The following is a 22,997-nucleotide window of genomic DNA, read 5'->3' as shown; positions in this document are numbered from 1 at the left end:
GCGGCACCACACCGACCGGAGACGCGGCACCGACAGGCAGCACCACACCGACCGGAGACCCGGCACCGACAGGCGGCACCACACCGACCGGAGACCCGGCAACACCAGCACCGACCGGAGACCCGGCATCATGTCCTTCCCCAGGGCGCCGCTCAAACGTTTCAACGAGAGAGTGGGTGAGGCCCGAGGTCGTCGGTACCTTTACCCCCCGTGACCCTCTGGCTTCTCCACTCCAACCCCCCCCTCACGCTGGTTCTAACCCGACCCCCTGACCTTGCACGCTGCTCTTGAGCCCCACGTCCACGGTTACTTATTTGTTTGATCCTGTCTGATGCAGCTCTGATGTTTTTCCCCTTTTTCAGGTTGTGCCCCTGCACCGGGCCATTATGACATTAAACAGGCGGAAGGGTCCAAGGGTCCAGTATCTTTTGAGAAAGCAAACCGATTTAGAAAACAAAAAGGTGTGTATTTAGTACTGGGTTGGTGAGTGATCATGAGTGTGTCGACTGTTGGTAAGGGAGGTATAGTCGTGACGGTATCAACACGGTAAGAGGGTATACGATGAAACTTTATCCCAGAAGGGTCTGCCGACAGTATAAAACACCACAAGATCCATAAAATTAAAGTGACGAGTGGGAAGTCTTTTTATTTATCGAAATATTTATACATCAGAATAGATCTGCTTAAATGCGAAAATGTTGAAACTAATCTATTCACAGAAACCCCAAATCCCACTTGAATTAAGTGAAAGGATGAAAAATAAATAAAATAACAAGAAACAAATTCATCTTTAATTGCGCGACCCCAATCAATGCCTTGCATAATGTTGAGTGACCAAATGGAATGAATCAAAGTGTACCCATGCAGGGAAAACATACAAACTCCAAACAAACAGCGCCCGTGGTCAGAATCGAACAGGTCTGGAGCAGTAACTCAACTGCTCTGCCACTGTGCCGCCCTAATTGTTGCATTCTTGTCAGTACAGATTACATCCCTGAACAAATTGGATTTAGATCAAGTTATTGTCTGACACTACTCTTGTGGAGTCGAGGAGAGAAACAGCACAGAGACAGGCCCACAAAGCCTGTGCCAACCATCGACCAACCATTTACATGAATTCATTTTTAATGACATCAATCAACCGAGCTTTCTACCAGATTTGGGATTGCAGTGCCTGTCTAGAATCTGCTGCTGTGTGTTCCCTTGGGAATCTATGGGGGATCTATTTTCAGTTCAGTTTAATTTATTGTTACCTGTACCGAAGTACAGTGAAAAGCTTTAGTTATGTGCTAACCAGCCAACGGAAAGACAATACATAATTACAGTTGAGCCTTTTACAGCGTACAGCAGCACGATAAGGGTGTTTAGTACAAGGTAATGCCGATAAAGTCTAATGAAAGATAGTCCGAGGGGTCCTCGATGAAGTTAATAGTAGTTCAGGACTGCTCTCTGGTTGCGATAGTTTTAGTTTTTTTAGTTTCAGAGATAGAGCGTGCAAATAGCCCCTTCAACCCAGCGATCCCCGCACATTAACACAACCCTACACATACTAGGGACAATTTACACTTATTCCAAGCCAATTTACCTACATACCTATATGTCTTTGGAGTGTGGGAGGAAACCGAAGATCTTGGAAAAAATCCACATAGGTCACGGTGAGAACATACAAACTCCGTACAGCACCCGCATTCTGGATCGAAACCGGGTGTTCGGTGCTGCTTGCTCTGAAAGGCAGAAACTCTACTGCTATGCTGCCACAGTGGGATGGTTCAGTTGCCTGATAACAGCTGGAAGAAACCTCCTGAATCTGGAGGTGTGTGTTTTCACACTTCTATACTATTTGCCTGATGGGAGAGGTGCGAAGAGGGAGTGGCCAGGGTGTAACTCGTCCTTAATTATGCTGCTGGCATTGCCGAGGCAGCAGGAGGTATAAATGGAGTCAATGGAAGCGAGGTTGGTTTGTGTGATGGCCTGGACTGTATCGATAATTCGTTGCAATTTCTTGCGGTTTTGGATAGAGCTGTTCTCAAACCAAGCTCTGATGCATTCCGATAAAATGCTTTCTATGGCGCATCTGTCGAAGATGGTGGGGGTTGTTGGTGACATGCCGTTCTTCCTAAGCCTCATTAGGAAATAGAGGTGTTGGTGCGCTGATCTGACATTTATAAATAACATTAAATTACAAAGCTGCTTAAAACAATTAGGTGTTACAAAATATCATCCACCTGTTTGCAATTATTTCAATTAATTATGGAGTATTGCATCGCTGATATGTTTCCAAGTATTTATGCAATAGTTCAATTTTAGAATGATCCGTGATATATTTCCTTACAGAATGAATTGATCATTTACTGTCATTGCATGCCAGATATGGTGGGCAAAATAGCTTGCACTTTTTTTCTGATTGGTCAGAGACATTTGAACAATCGAGTCTGGTTTAAGGCCACTTGGATATGGTCTGTCAGTATCAGCGTCTGAATTAGAGGTATCCTGTCGCAACCATCATATAATAGTAGCTACGAGCGATGGCAGGCATGATAAATCTTTCACGATTGATGAAATAAGAAAATAAATGTGACTGTTCATCAAAATTTGTTGTTGCATTTCCCTGAAGTATTAAGTCTGACTGAGTTTCATTGCTGTTTCTAGATGCAGGAGACCAAGTTAATGTTGATGTTGAGATAGGACTGATATCACCGGCAAGCTCCAGGAAGAATCCCAACGGGACTGCAGTTAGTAAAATGGTTTTATTTGACTTACTTAAATTTAGATGGCTTTCTAGCCTTGGACATCACAATTTTTTGTATTTTTGAACACGACATGACCATTAGATTTTTAAACAAAATGCACTTTTTTTCCATTTTGTAGAATCTCATTTAAATTGGTCATACAGTGCTGTTCTCGTGTCATGTTGTGGCTGCACCTCTGCTGCCTTAATGCATGTTATCTTGTGAAGAATGTGCTGCCAGAGGATTGTTTTCTGTTCTGTTTGGCCTGATGACCAATGAGCTTTGTGCTCCAAATGAACACTTTGTTTGGCAATGATGCTCAAAAAATCTTTAACCGACAGTTGATGTTGTTGCGCGCGAAGGAGGAGCTTATAATGATGAGTAACGCCATCTGTGTAAGCTTTAGTTGACATTGGGATAGGTGAAATGCGTGCTATCTCTTCGTGTGATTGAGAAACTGTCAAAATAGCCAGCTCACTTTGGTAGCATGCAGCTAGAGGCCATTGGATAGGTTATTCATGCAAATGTCATTGCGGGATAACTAAAATCACCCATTGCTACTGCTTTTCCATTTCTTCAAGGTTTGGGCTCATGTTGTCTGAGCTGTACCCAGACAGCACCTAATGTAGGTTAATGCCAGAGAATCCTTGATATGATCAATGATATTTTTGCTTCCAGTAATGGAAAAGCTTCAAGGCCCTTCACTGTGCCTCCTGATGAGTTTGGTCTGAGGATCTTCTGCATAGGAGTAGGAGATTTTGTATCTTGTCTATGTGTGGGTGGGTGGGAGTCAAGGCACTTTCTTGTTGTACTGGTCTCCTGTTTTTAAGGCCCAGATGTTCTATTACTTTTAATAATCGTACTGTTTTTTTAATTCTATCTAGCCCGTTGGTCAAATGGATGCAACCTTGGCTCTAGAATATAAGAAACAGAAAATGTTGGAACAAGAGGCAAGTAGACTTTTGCACAGTTTTGTAACTTCTTGGAAGGGGTTTGTTATTTCCTGTGCATGGGATGAAGCTGTTTGGCGGCTGCGTTGTCGGTATATGAGATGGAATTGCGGTTAAATGTTAAATCATTGTAGCTGATGTCAAAGTTTGAGACTTTATTCTATATTAGAAATTGAACAGAAAGATTTAATGTGAAGGCTGAAAATCTGAAACAGGTAACTGCTGAGAATGTTCACAAGTCAGATGCATCTGTGAAGAGAGTGGAGTTAATGTTTAAGGTCAAAATCTTTTGTCGAATGCCCTGATGTGGGTATTTGCAGATATCTCCTTAGTCTTTAGAACGCTGCAGCGGGTGCTATGGTTGTTTCAAGTGCCTTTTCTTGTTCTCCCCAGAAGCTGGGGTTGGGCATCTCTTGCAATTACTATTTTGGGTGGAAGATCAGCTCCAAGTCGGATTGTACTTTTTAAAAATTGTATTAATGCAGTGCTTTTTAATACAATATAAATCTTAGTAATTAAACTTGTCCAATGCAGATCCGGTGCCTGCTGCAACAGCGAGGGGAACAGGATAAAAGGCTTCATGCCCTGGAAGAAGAGCTGAAAAAGGTTGAAAGCAAACTGGCTGCAGCTGTGAGGGAAAAATCGTCCCTGACATCAAATGTTGCTACCTTGGAAAGACAGCTTTCGGAGGTTCATAAAGCCAATGAGTTACTCAAGGCAAAGGTATTGTTGTTAGTATCATTGATTCTTTTTCTTGACTGGATTTAAAGTACTGATTTTCTTTGCTCTTGCACTTCCATTCATGAGATTATGACTACTCTATGTACTGGTTATCTGTAGTTCATTGTACTTTCACGTTCAGTTGTTGTTCAGGAACATTATATCTGGTACATGAGCACTAAGATTGCTTGATATGCAATATGCATATTATGAGAAAGCTCCACACAGCTTGCTTATAAAAGGTATTGTGTTGTGATCCATCTGCAATTGTAAACCTATTTTTGGCCCCAGGTAGAGCTGAACCTTTAAACCTATGTATGTGTCACTACTGGTAAATTATTAAATGTCGCTGCTTTTGATATTGGTGTTTGACACTTCAGTCGCAACTATTCAAAGGGAGACTGACACAAATGGAGTACAGTGGAGTTGATCAATGCTGCTTATTTAATGTGCATCACCAGTGATGACAGGTTGACATTGCTGTACATGTTTTAAGTGTAAGCGCAGCTAGTGTAAATGTTTGGCGGTCTCTTTTCTTTCAGTGTTCTGATGATAGTACCAAGAAGAAGATTAATGCCCTGTGCTTGGAGTTGATTGAAGTGAAGAACAAGACTGATGCCAAGGATAAGGTATTGCCACTTTATTTGCTCTGGAGGAATGAAATCAAAAATACTTTGCACCAAGGAAATGGGAGTCTTTTTCCTACTCTCATAAGGTCATAAGGAATCGGAGTAGAATTAGGCCCTTTGGCCCATCAAGTTCACTCTGCCATTCAATCATGGCTGATCTCTCTCCCTCCTAACTCCATTCTCCTGTCTTCTCCCCATACCCTCTGACACCTGTACTAATCAAGAATCTATCTTTGCCTAAAATATATCCACTGACTTGGCCTCCACAACCTTTTATGGCAAAGAATTCCACAGATTCACCACCCACTGACTAAAGAAATTTATCTTCATCTCCTTCCTAAAAGGATGTCCTTTAATTCTGAGGCTATGACTTGTCCTAGACTCTCCCACTAGTGGAAACATCCTCTCCACATCGATTCTATTTCGACATCAAGCCTTTCACTATTCTGTATGTTTCAATGAGGTTCCCCCCTCATTCTTCTAAACTCCAGCGAGTATAAGCCCAGTGCCGACAAACCCTCATCTTAGGTTAACCTACGCATTACTGGGATCATTTTCGATACTGGAGGCATAAAACAGCCAATGGCTGGCATATACAGCAGGCACAATAATGTACCGTTTCTTTGAGGGAGCTGCCTGTGCTTCTCCGCACCCCCTTTTTTCATTAAAAATCTAATTGGTGTGATATATTTCATTGTTGATGGATGCGAGTGAGCTGTCATTGAAGCTCATTTCCTCACCTCTCGGTGGCTACTTCTGCACTGAATGAACTGAGACAGACGGTGGCCCTCTGATCCCACAAACCCTCTCAAAATTCTTACTGAATTCAGAAGGCAGATAGTGCACTGAACTCTTACAAAGCAGCACAAAGTATAATACGTTTTGTACATCTATTTTCTAATTCTTCAGGAGGAAGAAGTATTGAAGGTATGATTTATCTGGGAACATACTAACACCACTCCACAAATTATCGAGAATTTATTTCACTTGGCTTTAAAGGGGATCAGTAAAATCTTATGCAGTTGAAATACCCTATCAGGCAGATTTATTATATTTTCTTTAAAATTCTTGCCTGTATTGTTTTTATCAAATTAATGACCAAGCCCAAGATCGGTTATAGGTTGAAAAAATAATAAATATTAAGATGTAACTTAGAATTGTTAAGGAATATGAAGAAGATTTTTGTCCATCGAGTCTGCCTGTTCCAAGCTGAAAGTCAAATGTCCAATTCTCCTGCTCCATCCAGAGTCCTGCAAATTCATTCTTGAGTGCCATTAGCTGTGAAATCGTTCGTCCCCAACCTTGTACACAATGTGTTGGTGAGGGAATGCGATGCAATGCCAATAACTAAAAGTCCAGCATTCAACTGTGCAACCTGAAACGCCTGGACCTTCTGGAATAATGAGCAACAACTCACATTTCATAGCTAGATTTGTATTTAAACTGCATAAAACTTTCAGATTTTTATTCACCGATTTGCTCACTTCACATTTTGTACATTGACTAGATTGGTGGGCCGAAAAGGCCTGTTTCCGCGCTGTATATATATGATATGATATATGATATGAAGCTTGGATTAATTGAAGTTTGTTTTTTTGGCTGTAAGGTGAGCGACAAAATAAGATGAGAGGGCAGAAAAACTTTTGCCTCAAGTGGTCGGAGTTTGCAGCTCACCTGAGAAAAGGACATAAGTAGAAATCAGTCACCACATTTTAATAAAAAAGTACTTGAGCTGCTGATTTTAGCCATTATTTGCAGTTTCCATTTTTTTTGCTTCAGCTAAATAAATCAGTGCAGTTGACTTTCTGAGGTCCATTTTCTCTCAGAAGTAATGTATTATAGATTGTTTAATTGATTAAGTAAAATTGTGATTAATATATGTATTGGGCACTCATTTTGAATAGATCACAACAAAATTGGGTGTGGCAAATATTGCATCTTCGTGGGTCCCAGCACTAAGGAGTAACGATGCACAATGTCCACATCTTTGGAATGGTCTACCCTTCCCTGTTTGATGTTCCAGCTATTGTTCTATTACTTGATGTATCATGTGATATAAACTTTGCCGTGTTATACCTGCTCAAATCCAATGTTATAGGAGATTAACTACCTTCAGATTAGTTTGGAAAGTCAAGTGAAACTCTTGCAAGCTGACCTGGAAGCTTCCAAAGCCACAATGGCTGCATTGCAAGAAAGAAACCGATCAATGGGCAAGTACTCAATCATGTGTAATTTTACATTGTTTGATATATGTAAAGTTTGTACTTTAGTGGCAAGGACCTGTAAGAGCCCGTGGGTTCTTGCGCCATTGTAAAGGGCCTTTAGCCGGAGTTTTGAACTGGTCTTCCTTATCATAGGCAGACTTAAAATTGCAAAGTCTTTGTCCACACACCTCAAACTGAATTTAGAAAATGGAACTGTTTTGGAAGGGGCACAAATTTGCCTTTGGAAATCAAAAGGAATGCAAGGGTAGTTTAATTGGGGTTGTCAAAGCATTCTTGGCTTTGGCAGCAATTACATCCATTCCTGTAAGTAAGGGAAGAACAGGTTTGATACTGTGATTAAAATCTTAGTTTCTAGTTTTATTATAATTCTGCATGTTCCTGTTGATTAAGTATACATTGTTCCAACAGAAGAGATGCACCAGGCAACAAAATTCCATAATGAAGATCTGGAAAAGGAAATGGACAAGTTCCATGGTAAATGATTGAAAAACATTACTGATTGAAACGGCCTTAAGGAAGGCATTTTACTTTGCCAGTTTGATGTATGAAAAGTTATATGCTTGCGCTAAAATAAAAGAAACTAAATATTTTCTGTGCTGGTGTTTGCTGGAAAGGCTAGACTAGCTTTTATGGGCCATTTTAATTTACTTTTGTGCAAATAGAAATGTTGCATTTCTCTTTTTTTCCTTTCTCTTTTTTTTTTGCATCTATCTGTTGCTCTTAATGATCTGATTAGACAGCATATAAAGCAGGTCTTTAACTCTACCTTAATACACATGACAATAAACATACAATTATAGATCATGTGCAGACAGAAGGGCTTAGTTTAACTTGGCATCATGTTCTACATATTGTAGACTGACTGGCCTGTTCCTGTGCTGTTCTGTTCTATGTCTATATTAAAAAGATGGTGGTGTTGGGTCTCTTGGTGGGGTGGGGAAGGGGGGGGGGGAGCATAAAGGTGGATAACTATCCTTAAGTGTTCTGATTATTAAGATAGCCCAAATAAATGGGGGAGTAGTGAATAGGAAAGAAGGTTGTCAAGAATATAGCAAAATATAGATACGTTGGAAACGTGGATGGAGAAATGACAAATGTCGTTAAGTACACACGTGGAAGGTGTTGCATTTTTGGAGGTCAAATACATGAGCAAAGTATATAGTTGATGGCAGGTCTTTTGGGAGCATTGATGTACAGAAGGATCTTGGGGTGCAAGTCCATGGCTGCCAGAAAATGGTGATACAGTGTAAAGATAGTAAAGAAGGCATATGGAATGCTTGGGGCTTTATAAAAGTTGCCAAGTTATATTACAGTTGTGTAAAATTGTTGTTAGCCCACATTTGGAGTATCATGGCCATCACAAAAAGGATATTGAGGCTTTAGAGAGAGTATGGAAGAGATTCACTAGAATGTTGACTGGAGTAAATCTGATGTTGGTGGGTGTTGGATTGTTTTCTATGGCGTGCTGGAGGCTACGGTGGCAACATGAGAATATATAAAACCTATGTAAGTAACCTTATACGGTTGCTCAGTCTTTGTCCCAGGGTGGAAATGGCATATATTAAAGGACATGGGTTTAAAGTGAGACAGAAAAAGTTTAAAGATTTGTGAGGCATTTTTTGTTCAGGGGTGGCTGTTGCCTGAAATGTGCTGCCAGTGGGTGTGGTGGAAGCAGATAGAGCAATGGTCCAGATTGAAGGTATCACAAAATGCTGGGTCAAACTCAGTGGGTCAGGCAGCGTCTCTGGAGAGGAGGAATGGGTGACGTTTCGGGTCGAGACCCTTCTTCAGACTGATGTCGGAGGGGGGTGGGACAAAGAAGGGATATAGGTGGAGACAGGAAGACAGTGGGAGAACTGGGAAGGGGGAGGGAAAGAGAGGGACAGAGGAGCTATCTGAAGTTAGAGAAGTTAATGTTCATACCGCTGGGCTGTAAGCTGCCCAAGCGAAATATGAGGTGCTGTTCCTCCAATTTGCGGTGGGCCTCACTATGACACTGGAGGAGGCCCATGACAGAAAGGTCAGATTGGGAGGGGGAGTTGAAGTGCTCAGCCACCGGGAGATCAGGTTTGTTAATGCGGACTGAGTGAAGGTGTTCTAGATTAGCATCATGCAGACTTTGTAGTACCAAGAGCCTGTTCCCATGTTGTGCTGTTATGTGCTTTCTTTTTGTATAGCTCTAACTGAGGAATTGCGCCAAGAGAATACAGTCCTGCAAGATTATTTGGAGAAAGCCAATGAAAAAATTCAGGTAATTCTGCAAAGCTTGAAATACTTTTGTACATGCTCATGTATAGGAGAGGTTTATGGCTACAAGCAGACAAATTGGACTAGCTTTGGTAGATGCTTTGGTTGTTTTTGGACGAGTTGGACCAAAGGGCCTGCTTTCAAGTTGCATAAGTCTGACTGTTTGTCTCTATTTTCTTATGTAACTGCTTTTAATGGAATCTGAGTTGGTAATATTTATGGTCGAATGTCAGTTTTGACAGTTGGAAATCAATCAGCTATAAGTTGTGCATTGAGTCTTGGGGTTGTCTGTGTTTTCCATGTATGTAGCGGGCAGGGTTACTATTTAACATTTGCGTTTGAACTGGAGATGGCCTGTTGGTTTGTTTGAAGGACGGTTTATCCATCCCCCTGGACCGTGCGCTCCGTCAATGCTTTATTGAATCAACAAAATCATGAGTGTCGCCAACCACGGGTCATAGAATGAAAGCAATTGGTAAAAGATCCAAAATTGAGAAAATTCAGCACATGGTTATTATAACATTCCAAAGGGAATGAGATGTGCAGGGAATGGGTACGGGAGGGAGTTAGCAAGCTTTCTTTTAATGCATTTTTTTTGCATTTGCATTTCTTTTGCATTGTTAATACTTGGTATTCCTGATGGCAACCGTATTGTGGCCATTTTGTAATTCTGTGATCTCCTTGTAGGATCTTCAACTAAAATTGAGATCTAACGTCGGTGAATATGAGAATAAATTACAGCTGATGTCCACTGACATGGAAGAAAAATGCTTGGTAAGATTTGATAACTATAGTTGTCCTATTCAAGGATTAGACAGCATATAACTTAAGAGGATCCTGTAACTGAGAAAGTAAGTTGTAACTAAGCAAACTCTTGTTATAATGACAATATCAGTACACAGCCCTATAAAGCTTTGAGTATCTTGGCGGAATTGCAGACAGCCATCTGAAGTTATTAGAATTCTCTTATCCATACTGCCTTGTGCCCAGTTTCATTGGCCAAATTTAATCTGCGTCCTTTGCTTTGGTTGGGAACTCCATTGACTCCATGTTCAAAAGCAGGAGGTCAAAGCAACTATTGTTTATCATCTTCATTCTCTGATCAAGCACTCTATCTGACTGGTTATGGCCATTCTGTAACAGGATGAAGTTAATTTCTATTGTATGCTTGATCAGAAAATCCTGGCCTTTTACTACGTGTTGATAGCAGTGGTCCCAGGCATGTTTACGTTGTAAATGAATAACTTCAATTTCAGGCTTCAACAATCAAGCAACAACAGGCTGAGAAAGACTTCGAGGGCATGCAAGATCTTCTGAAGCAATCCACAGATGACATTGCTGATCTTCAGGAAAAACTGTATGTACATAGATGTTTTTTATGGAAGCTACCTGATCACTGACAGTGATCTGTTGTATTCAAGCCTGTCTTTTATTCTGTGTCTTGATGGCCCTGTATGAAGGCTGAACATACAGAATGCGACTGGTTTGCTCTCAACACAGTCCTAACTTGAATTGGACAGTTTAGTGCCCAGCTTGCCTTTATTTTCAGTTGAAGCATCAGCAAAGGTTCTTACTATTCCTTGTCTGTAACCTGATATTCACATTATGGAATGGAGATGGGATTATGCAGGATAGTAATGGTATTGGTGGAATGGTCAAAGAACTATTGAAGTTTATGCACTTAATCCAATAAGAATGGGTGCCTTTGGGGAAAGTCCATGGTGAGAGTAGTCATGGAATCGTATAGAACTACAATTTCTTTACATTTTAAACTAAAAGGTGTGAAATTTGCATTGCTTGTCTTGGGGAAGAGTGAATCGCTGCAGTTTGAGTTGTGTGTTTGACTTGTCGATATGGCTTGGCTTTAACTACTATTGTATTACTTTAACATTGCCCAGAGCTTTAATTGAGCAGCACAAACTGAAAATGGAGGAAGCCAAAGTTGAAACTGAACTGAAACTCTCCTGCTGTTTGGAAGAACTCAGGTACTTGGGTATTGGTGCATGTTCAAGCGGATGTAAATTTTGATTATTTTGTACTGTGATCTGAAATTAATGTTAAATTATCAGTCTTGATAATCTAATAGCAATTCATAATTAAGGTGCACATATCAATGATATACACCAATAGGCCAAAATATTATAACCACTGACAGGTGAAGTTGATAACATTGGTTATCTTATTACAATGGCACCTGTCAAGGGGTGGGAAATATTAGGCAGCAAGTGAACAGTCAGTTCTTGAAGTTGATGTGTTGGATGCAGGAGAAATGGGCAGGAGTAAAGACCAGAGCGACTTTGACAAGGGCCAAATTGTTATGGCCAAACGACTGGGTCAGAGCACCTCTGAAACAACAAGGCTTGTGGGTGCTCCCGATCAGCAACCTGATCACCCGGTGGCTGAGCACTTCAACTCCCCCTCCCACTCCCAGTCTGACCTTTCTGTCATGGGTCTCCTCCAGTGCCATAGTGAGGCCCACTGAAAATTGGAGGAACAGCACCTCATATTTCACTTGGGCAGCTTGCAGCCCAGCGGTATGAACATTGACTTCTCCAACTTTAGATAGTTCCTCTGTCCCTCTCTTCCCCTTCCCAGTTCTCCCTCTATCTTCCTGTCTCTACCTATATCCTTCCTTTGTCCCGCCCCTCCTGACATCAGTCTGAAGAAGGGTCTCGACTGGAAATGTCACCCATTCCTTCTCTCCTGAGATGCTGCCTGACCTGCTGAGTTACTCCAACATTTTGTGAAATAAATACCTTCGATTTGTACCAGCATCTGCAGTTATTTTCTTAATTTAGACTTGGATATGCTACAGTATAACGTGTATTAAAGAAACAAAATTTCCCTTTCAGCCAAATAAAGATACAGTTTGATGGGGCTAAAGAAGAAATCAGCCTGTCAGCAGAGCAGCTTATTGAGAAGGAAAGAGAAACCTTGAACCTCCAAAGCTGTCTAAAAGAGAGGGAGGCGATTCACTGTGAGCAGATACAAGAAGTAAATACAAAGTGGCAGCATCTTGAACAGGAGAAAGGTACGTCTGGCCATTGAGGGTCAACTAGTCCTAGCCAGTGTGATGCAGTTTCTAATCGTGTCTAATGTGTTACTGGTGAGCACTAACATAGAAGCCACCCCATTTTGAGAAGTCTGATAATTCTCTTGCAATGAAAACTTGAAAGTGGCCCCTTAACTGATAATTGGTTAGTGACTTAAAAAAGAAACGTATCTATTAAAATGGAATTTCATTTGTACTTAAGATTATTTTTCTGGAAATTTATAACAGGAATCATTCCATTTATTTTTTGATCATAGAAGTTTGTGTTGCACAGTTTAATAGTGATGTGTATATACTGATGAATGAACTTGGTTGCTTGTCTTGAGGACTGCTTGGTGTTATAATTATTGCTGCATCTGAATTATTTGATTGGCCAGACAGTTAATTCTACTTGACACTTTACACATGGAGAAAGAAGTGGTCAAAAGATATTTGGCCCAATGATGGCCAGCACTGCCACTGCACTGATACTGGATGGGTAGTACCTCAAGCATGAGCCAATAGAGTCTGTCTTAAGATAGGACCAGACGTGATTCCGTAGATGTTGTGGCAGCTGGTCTGTATCTACTGTTAATTGCTGTCTACACGTTAATGTTAAATAGAGGGTGGTGGATATTTTAAGCGCGCTACCAGAGGAGGTAGTTGATATATACGCTACAACAGTATTCAAAAGACACTTGGATAAGTACATGAATAGGAAAGATTTAGGGGGATGTGGGCAACTTTGGTTGGTATAGACGAGTTGGGCCAAACGGCCAGTATGACGATGACTGAGTCTAGTAGGTGAACACGTTTTCGTAAAGGATTTAAACTTAAGAATATGCAACTTAACAATTAAGTTTTGTTCTTTGCAGAAAGAGTAGAGGCAGAATGTCATGAGCTGGAGCAAAGTTTAACGAGAGAACTGGCTCTCCTGAAGGAAAAGCTGGACAAAACAGAGCAAGACCTGCAGCAGAAACAAGATCAACTTTTCTCCATCACACAAGAAAAGGTATAAAACAAAAAACTGGAAAATTATATATCTACTTATGAAATTTACCACTGTAGTTTGTTTTCATGGTTTTTCTGAAATCCTGCAGTCAAAATTATATTTGGCTCCGCTTTCTTTTAATCAGTATATCTGTTGCTTTGTGCAGGATACTGAGGAAAGTGTGAGCCAGCCAAGAGCTCTTGCTCATTGATGGCAATGACTCCATAAGGGAAGGGTGGATGGGATGGACCAACATCTTGAATAGTGTGAAGGCAGGTTAACAGGCTGATTGTTTGTGATTGGATTAGCTGTGGTGAAAGATTTCTTTATTTCTTGTTCCTGGAAAGGTTTTATTTTTCACATGAGTTCTCCCTTTGCTGTAAAATGAACACTAGTTTAAAAGAACTGTTGGTGTTCTGTTAGGGAAGTTTTCCCTGTTGGAACATGTGTGGCTTTGCCCTTTTACCTGGTTATCATGGAACATTGGGTAGAGCATTGGCTGGTGGAATTTAATTTAAGTACAATGGCCAAATATACAATAAATGGTAGGGTGCTGGTAATGGTGAGTGAATAGCGAGGGAGGTTCAAATCCATATGGATGAACCTCCAAGGTTCCTCTGTTCACTCACCATTCCTAGTGCAACATGGGTTGCACTAAAAGTGGCAACGCGGGTTGATAGAGTGGCGATGAGGCAAGTGGCTTGCTTGCTATACAAGCATCCGTTTTCCGTACGAAGACCTTAATTTAAAATAATATAGAGGGTTGTAAAAGTTGAGAATTTATGTTTGCACATTAAGCTCCAGACCTTGCTACTTGAAAGGTTTGTGGAGAAATACTCCAGGTATTTAAAACCATTGGAGAAGTACCATAGGTGTCATATCCTATAGGCCATCGCTATCTGCCATGGAAACAGCAGCCACATTCTCTGGTACCAACTTCTGGTCCTGTATCTCCTATTGTTGCTTTGTCAATCTCGGATGGTCAACTTGTCCTGATTACTCTGTACTTGAATATTGACTTGAACCTTGTACTTTGTTCTGCAGGAATTTTCAGTTTCCATATATCAGCAACTTTATGCCACCCATGATGATATGAGTAAGGAGAAACTGGTGTTGGAGGAAGAGCTGGAAGGTGCATTGGATGAACTGGAACAGTTGCAGCTGAAGGAGGTGGACGTAGAGAAGTTGGCTATGCAGCTGGAGGAGGAGAATGAAATCAAAACAAGACAGCTGGATAAGTTGCAGGAAGAGGTGGATGGGTCAGTATGCTTCCTATGTGCCATTCTTTGCTGAATGAAGGGAAACACGAAAGGGCCAAGCCACTATTTTATTATGGGAACAAAGCTCTTAAGTCCAGTGTAAGGGAGAGGGTCTGAGGGTTTATTTTGGTTAGGTGAGTTAATTGAAACACAATTCCTGTAAAGTCATTATAAATCATATATTTCCACTGATTGTACAACTTCCTAAAGCCAAGATAATGTGCTTGTAGGTAGTTCTTATAACGCCAACATTACTTGCAACTCTCCTATATTGACTGTGAATCCTGACTTTAGCACGTTGATTCTAAACTGCTCCAGTTTCCTTTGGTTGTACTTTGATTGTGTGTACCTGTCAATTTGGAGTTTACTGTTTGAGTTTTCTTTGCTTTCGATAGGAAAATTGCAGAACTGGGGAAGATCAATGAGATTCACAACAAAGCGGTAAATGAGTTACGCGAGGAACAGAGAAAATCACTGCGGAAATTGGGAGACGTTGAAGCACAATTTGAAAGGTATGCTTGATCATGTGCTAATAATATATCAACAAAATGTGCTAATGGTCTCAAATAACCCAATGTGACACCATACCTCATGGGGTTTGCCCTTTTGCACCATGACATTAGTTCCATACATAAATGTTGGTTATGACTCCCCATGGCCCAGAAAGATCTGACTGTTAGACAGAGAAAGGAATATATTTCAGGATGATAACCTTTGATTTAAAACATATCTACTTCAGAGTTCTCTACACAGAAGCTGCCTGATTATTTGAGGATTTCCTATGTTTGTAGTATGTTTCCAGCATTTGTAGTATGCTTCCAGTCAATTGTACATTGCTATTGTATCATTTAAACCACTTTCCTCCCAATGTCATAAATGCTTTTTTGTCTGTTTGGAGGTGAACATCCTCTACTATTAATTTGAAGAGTATGTCACAAAGTTGCAGTCTTCCCTCTGTAACATGTTAATTGTCCAAAACTGCTTTAGTTACAGACTCTCTGTAACTGTGGAGCTGAAATCTCGACAGGAGAGTAACACTGCATTGGCCAACGAGCTTGCGGAGTTCCAGAACCAGACCAAGGAACAGCAGCAGCAGCTGGCAGAGAGCCGACTCTCTAAAGACAAGGCAAAAGAGGAATATGCAAGGTATGTGGATGGCTGTTGCCCACATCGTATTGATGCAGCTCCCTAAAGGGGTTCCGCATAGCACCAATTTAGCACTAGTCCATTAATAGTAAATAGCTTCTACAAATTCTGATATCAGATCATAATTTGTGGCAAAAACCTCACATGTATGTCATTGAACCAATTTTGCCTTGCACAATTAAAAACTACTTGATTCATTCCCTTCTCAAAACAACATTTCTTATTTCTTTGCTGCTCTATTACAAGTGGCATAATTGTCTGAGCTTTTGGTCCATGTGTAGTATTTGAAAGCATTAGAAATTATCTTGATCAGTCAATTCAGCACTTAATTGAAATAGTGTCATGTAAATCCAGGAGGAAGTCTGAAATTCATTGCGAAGCTTGTTTTTCAGGAAGGGGTATGTAACAAAAATGCAAAAGAAACATCCTAATACATGTAGGAATTCTCCATGAAGTCAATGCGCTTTGCGAGTACAAATCTCCACAAAATCCTACATGGATTTCCTGTCAGAATCCCTATCAAAGCACTAATTAATTCCATCACTATTCCTTCTCCACTCGACCACCTCCGAATTACTCTAAAGTCAAAATATTTTTAAAATTTCAACTTCTCAGAGGATGGTGAATCCCTGGAATTCTCTACCCAAAGGATTGTGAAGATTAAATTGTTCCAGGTTTTTAAGGAGAAAGAATGAGGCAATGATAGTGGAGAACTGCGGCCCGATGTTAAATGGTGGAGCAGGCTTGAGGGGTCTACTTGTTCTCATTAAAATCATGTAGCTCTGAGGGGTTTGCATTTTCATTTGCAGTTAATGTTTATCAACTGTTTTGCAAGTAACTTCACAATACAGTGATAAATATTAATAGTAAATGAAACTTGCTCCAAATTTGTGCTTTACTTTTGTATTCATTAAAGAATTAAAAGCACAACTCTCTTTTTTGAGATTCTCCTTTTTATTAATGGGATTGTGTTCTTCCTCACTCATTGTAAAGAATGCTGCTGGAAGTCCAGATGAAGTTGGCTCAGAAGAAACCTGAACTTCAAAAGTTGGAGGAAACTTATAACCTGAAAGTAAATGAGTTGGAAAGAAAGTTGGAACAGGCTCTGGCATGCCAAGTCGAGAAACAAAGGTAAAGGCAGCTCGTATTTTTAATATGCTGGGATCTCTGACATATGAAAGGAATTGCTTTGTTTTATCTGCAGTCTGCTATGATTCCAATGTGAATGGTTTACTGGTTTGTCCAGGCTTGACTAATTTACTGTAAGACAGAGTGCTGGAGGAACTCAGTGGGTCAGAGAGCAGCTGAGGAGGGAAATGGACAGATGACTCTTCTTCAGACCGGAGAAGGGTCCCAACCCATGATTTTGTTTGTTCATTTCTCCCCACAGATGCTGCCTGGATAATTTTATTAGCTCCTTTCTTATTAGGAATTAAGAGGATGGACAGTTCATATTAGAAGGCAATGGATTAGTGAAGGTATGAAGTTGGTTTTACTTACCAACAAACCTCTCCTGCACCACCCATATTGAAGCAACAACGCCTCCACTTCCTTAGAAGGCTTATCAGGATGTATCATAGCTTGGTTTCGGAACAGCTCTAGCCAAGACCTCAAGAAATTGCAGCGAATTGTGGGTGTGGCCCAGACCATCACACAAACCAGCCTCCCTTTTATTGACTCCATTTGTACCTCACACTGCCTCGGCAAGGCCACCAGCATAATCAAGAACAAATCACACCCCAGCCACTCCCTCTTCTCCCGTCTTCCATCAGACAAAAGGTATAGAAGTGTGAAAACGTACACCTCCAGATTCAGGGACAGTTTCTTCCCAGCAGTTATTGGCCAACTGAATCATCCTACCATAACCAGCAAGCAGTGCTGAACTACTCTCTACTTCTTTGGTGACCCTCTGATTATCCTTGATTGGACTTTGCTGGCTTTACCTAGCACTCAAAGTTATTCCCTTATTAAATATATTCACCCCCTGTAAATGGCTCGATTGCAATCATGTATTGTCTTTCTGCTGACTGGATAGCACACTACAAAAACTTTTCACCATACCTTGGTGCACTTGACAATGAACGAAATTAAACTGATGAAGTTGGCTTTACTTGGAGCTTATAGTAACTACTAGACCAAGTGCAACGTAACCTCTCATGCATTGGTGCAACACCCTCTCCTCCCCCTCTCCACTCCCCTCTCCCCTCTCCCGCCTCCCCCTCTCTCCACTCCCCCTCCCTCCACCCCCCTCTCGCCTCCCTTCGTCCCCCCTTCCCCCCACTCCATCCCCCTCAACCGTATCCTCCCTCCCTCCCGCTCCATCCCCCTCCCTCCATACGCCCCCTCCCTCGCGCTCTCCCTAGGAGATAGATTTAAACTTTAAAATGTGAATAACTTAAAAAAGATAACACCGATTTCAATGAAACTTCTTCCATTAGCACCAAAGGGATGACGGTGAGTAAGGTGGGCCTACAATTGTCGCACTATCGTGTACCGTTTTGGCTGTAGTTCAGGAACAAGCGAGTTTTAGTATATAGATTACAAGGACAAGGAGTACAAAATTGAGACATGAGAGAGTGCAGATGTTGGAATTTTGAGCAAGCTGACCAGCTTTCTCCCCATCATCAGTCTGAATAAGGGTCCCGACTCAAATAAATTAATGATATAGACACAAAATTGCTTGAAGAATAGATGCTGTGGTTTCATTAGTTTAGACACAAACTACTAATTAGGGGTAGTCACTAATTTAGTATTCTGCTACTTGCTAGTTAAGCAAACAATGATTCAGAGATTATCAACAATACAATATTTGTGACTTCTCATTTTGTTCCCCTTATGACACAAGGATGTTGCTTAGCCCATTGGATCTATGCTATCTGTGAGGTATCCCACACCATGCCCAGTCACTTACTTTCCTGAAACATATTTCTCTATAATGCCCATTAACCTGTTGATTTTCCTATCACCACAAGCACCAGCAGCAAATTCACCAACCAACCAGCATATCTTGCTATCTCTAAATGAACCATCTCTAATCGGACTTGTATTGTAGTAATGTTGTGCCCTTTACCTGTGCATTGTGGATGGCTTAATTGTAATCATGTATACTCTTGTCTTTGACTGGAAAGCATGCAAACAAAAGCTTTTCACTGCACAGGTGACAATATTAAACTAAACTGACCGTTGGGATGTGGGTGGAAACTGGAGCACCCGAGGAAAGCCCATGCGGCCAGAGGGAGAGCATGCAAACTCAGCACAGATAACACTGGAAGTCAGGATAAAACCTGGGGTCGCTGGAGTTGTATGGCAGCAGCTGTGCCATAGTCTACTATTCCTCCAAATAATGGCCTCCTTCTGTATAGTAGAGAACATCAAGTTCCTTTTCCAAAAGATGGTTCTTGTTGCAGGGATGTAGCTGTGGAGGAGCATGTTCTTGCAGAACTAAAAGCTGAAGTACAGAAGTGGCAAGCTCTTTATGAAGAATTACACAACAAGGTCAAGCCTTTCCAGGTACATGATCATCATCAAATTCTAATCTTGGCAAACATCTTATGGCTAAAGTTGAACAAACTTCCTTGTTTTTCTCTGGTGCATCCAGAAGCTGAAGGGAAATGTAATAGAAGTTTCTAACATTATGAAAGGCATGGGAAAAATAGACAGTCAGTATCTTTCTTACATATGAAAATGTTAATTACTAGAGGGCATCGTTTTAAAGTCAGGGGAAAAGTTTAAAGGAGATGTGTCGGGTAAGTTTTTTTTTTAACACAGTAATGCATTACCAGGAATGGTAGTGGAAGCAGATGTAATAGTAGATTTGGGAGGCTCTTAGAAGGGCATATGGATATGCAGGCAATGGAGGGATATGGATCATGTGCAGCCAGAAGGGATTACTTTAGATAGGTATCATTATCAGTGGTGGTTCTTGTGCTGTACTGTTCTCTTCCATCTGGAGGTGATCATTGCACATTGTTTTGGTTTCTGTTGCTACATGTGTGGCATCTTTAGCTTGATCACGCATAACATGGAGTCAGAGGTATACAACAAGATATATCACTGACTGGTTGTGCAGAGAGTGGTTGTGTTTAAATCTTAAAAGGACACTTAGTTGATATAACTAACTTGGCAAACTGTGAAGACTAATGACATTCAATGTGAGCAGGACCAACTGGACTCGTTTGAAAGGGAGAAGAATGCCCTCCTGAGTGAGCGTGGGGCAACCCAGGAAGAGCTGAATAAACTGAGCACAGATTATGCCAAGCTGCTGGGCCATCAAAACCAGAAACAAAAGATAAAGCACGTGATGAAGCTGAAGCAGGAGAATGTGCAGCTAAAGCAGGTAACAGCTGAAGCAGGGTCAGCTTTCCTCTACATCATCCTGTCTCCATATGGAGGGGTCTTCTGATTCAGAGGGCCAGTTGAACCAAAATATTTCTCGTACTAAACATAGTTGCTTTTTGTTTTTGCGGCATTGTAGAGTGATGGGGGTCTGAGCATTGGTAGGCCTTCACCCTAGTACTAATGTTGTCTGGGCCAGAGTAGCATCATCCTGAAGATGTTTGACTGAGGGGGTCCAAGCCAAATCAAACCTCACTAAGGATAAGAATAAGTGTGTCAAAACTCGTTTCTTCAGCTGTGATAAGCTAACCCAACACAAAGCTGCAGTCCAGTTCTCTGATCTGACCACCTAAGCAGCAGTAAAATTACTTGAATCAAAGTAACTGTTGGGCTGTTTGTGTCCGGCTTGTGCTTCTCACTCGATAGAGCCTATGGCATCACCAGTCCCAGTGGAAGCAGTCTGCCCTACTTCAGAACCAGACGGACAGCAAAGCTGGTAGATCCGCTGCTTCGCAGAGCCAGAGACCCGGAGTTTGACCCTGACCTCGTATGCTGTCTGGGTGGAGTTTGCACATTCTCCCTATGACCGCTGACCGGCTCTGTACAATTTACAGAGGCCAATTAACATACAAACCTGCATGTCTTTGGGATGAGGTAGGAAACCGGAGCACCCGGAGGAAATCCACATTGCACAGGGAGAACGTGCAGTGAGTGTCCTATTGTGGCACTAGAGGTATGGGGTCTGAAGCCTTGGCAGGCCTTCACCCTAGTACTATTGTCATCTAGGCCTGAGTACAAACCCTCACAAACCTAACCACTACCTGAAGGCTAAGTACAGGTACGACAATGACAAACCACTTTAGCCACACTTATTGTAGCAGCAGTGTATTTATTAACTGATGCAATTAGTCCTGGGTCTGATAAATGCACTTGCGCACTGACCTAGCTATGGTTTCCTGGAAATTTTGCACGTTTCCTGTATGGAAGTCCTGGATGATATTTTAGTGAGGTTAACTTTATGTAAACATTTAGTGGCAAAAGGTGCAGAGTTTGGGCATTAGTGTTTGCTCTGGTCACCTATACAGGAGATGACTAAATTACGAAGCCAACTATCCAGGGAGAAGGCTGAGAAGAAAAACCAAGAACCTCATGGCCAAGGCATCAGTCGGTTCGATCCTGCTAAAGCTTTCAAACATACAGCAAAGGAAAATCTGGTTCCAACCACGCCACTGAGAGAAGGTAACTCACTTGGGGGTGATTCTGCAGTGCTGATGAATTTGATTGCATTTTACTTTCCTGAATCATGGAGCATTATGTACCAATTCTGCAGACCCGTCATCAGGGATGCGTTTCAGGTGATCGTTTGCAGAAGTTCTTGAGGGCTAGCTAGTTGAGATTATGTTTGGGTGCAGCTATTGAAAGCTGGCAGATTGGTATGGGTAAAATACAATGCTGGAGTAACTTAGCGAGTCAGGCAGTATCTGTGGAGGACATGGATGGGTAATGTTTCAGGTCTGGACTCTTCAGACTGAAGAAGACCTGGAACAATAGCAATCCAAGTCCTCCAGAGATGCTGCCAGATCCGTTGAGTTACTCCAGTACTTTGTGTTCTATATGCAAGATTCAGCACCTGCAATTCCATGTGTCTGATGGATATGGGGATTGTGAGAATACGTGGGTTCTGGCCTGAAGCTGGCTGCTGTGGTCTATCATGGAGGCTCACCGTCAATTCATAGGCAATCGGGGGATTGTAATAAATTTTGGCAAAATGCTATCAACATGCATTGACCCTTTTTTTGTAAAGTTTCAAGATGAATACTTGGATGACTGAACAGAATCTAATGCATGGATTTTGATTTTGTAGGGAACATAAATGTACCTTGAACACTGCACATCTGATGACCCGAGGTCTGATTCCAAGTATTCAGGTTGAGGATTCAAGTGGACTAAGATGCTGGTAATGGCTTGTGTTGAAGGAGACCACAAATGGATAATCATTATGCACCACAGGAAAAGATTTGCTCCCCAGATTTATTTTTCCATACGAGTTGAGCCTTGAATTTTAACTTCTCTTTATAAATTCCCTTTGGATTACATTAATTCAGAATTAACTTTATTATAATCATACTCTGGTTTGTAAAAGACCGAATGTAGGTGTGATGTATTGTAAATATTTCTGTAGGGTTTCTGGTCAGTTGTGAATGTCTGGGGGAAAATAATGGTTCTGGTTTTCCAAAATATTTCGAAGGAATTACTTGCAAAATGATGTTGACAAAGATAGCAGCTGATTTAAAAGTTAGACAGGCTTGTTTGGTCCTTAAGTCCTTGAATTTGAAACTCTGTTTTCCAAGGCCTTGAAACTCCTTGGATTTATCATCGGTCCTTAAGTCATTGAAAATTCACTTTTTGTGATAAACGTATTAATTCATGCAGAGTAATGTGGCATTTTCTAATCGTTTATAATGTGTATTTTTATTAAAAGTCGGGAAATGTTAGACATGTTTGTCTTTGTCGCCTATTATTCCCTCCTCGCCGCCGCCGCTCACCCCGGGGCTTCTGAACAACAACTACAACACTTGTGTCTGTTCTTATTTAGCTGCGTCAGAGGGAGTCGGGGCCGGGGAAGAGAGTGGAGGAGCGGCTCATATCTCGCTGGCGCTGGGAGAGAGAGGGGGGAGAGAGCAACCCCCCACAAGTGGTGGCGCTCCCTCACCGGACCCTCTGACCCCCTCTCC

The 22,997-nt window shown here is 41.4% G+C and overlaps 1 protein-coding gene across 1 annotated transcript; it reads left to right on the top strand.

Moving 5' to 3' along the window:
- Nucleotides 1-38: 38 nt before the first annotated feature.
- On the top strand, nt 39-22,543 carry hmmr (hyaluronan-mediated motility receptor (RHAMM)). Its single transcript, XM_078411146.1, has 22 exons — nt 39-176; nt 363-461; nt 2,650-2,732; nt 3,614-3,679; nt 4,214-4,402; nt 4,942-5,028; nt 7,127-7,238; nt 7,662-7,727; nt 9,431-9,504; nt 10,188-10,274; nt 10,757-10,857; nt 11,399-11,485; nt 12,353-12,531; nt 13,407-13,543; nt 14,567-14,781; nt 15,177-15,293; nt 15,769-15,927; nt 16,921-17,058; nt 19,335-19,437; nt 20,087-20,263; nt 21,348-21,501; nt 22,127-22,543. The coding sequence occupies exons 1-22, from the start codon at nt 131-133 to the stop codon at nt 22,144-22,146; spliced, it is 2,496 nt and encodes an 831-aa protein (XP_078267272.1). The 5' UTR covers nt 39-130; the 3' UTR covers nt 22,147-22,543.
- Nucleotides 22,544-22,997: the final 454 nt, after the last annotated feature.

Source organism: Rhinoraja longicauda, chromosome 14 (genome assembly GCF_053455715.1).
Source record: "Rhinoraja longicauda isolate Sanriku21f chromosome 14, sRhiLon1.1, whole genome shotgun sequence".
In the NCBI taxonomy this organism is placed as follows: Eukaryota; Metazoa; Chordata; class Chondrichthyes; order Rajiformes; family Arhynchobatidae; genus Rhinoraja; species Rhinoraja longicauda.
Note: the sequence above shows the minus strand (reverse complement) of the source record. Positions and strands in the feature narration are given on the sequence as shown.

Coding starts and splice junctions, on each gene's coding strand:
- hmmr (XM_078411146.1), top strand. CDS start 131: ATGTCCTTCCCCAGGGCGCCGCTCAAACGTTTCAACGAGAGAGTGG. Junction 11,486..12,352: donor TGCTGTTTGGAAGAACTCAG/GTACTTGGGTAT, acceptor TTTCCCTTTCAG/CCAAATAAAGATACAGTTTG. Junction 19,438..20,086: donor ACAAGGTCAAGCCTTTCCAG/GTACATGATCAT, acceptor CAATGTGAGCAG/GACCAACTGGACTCGTTTGA.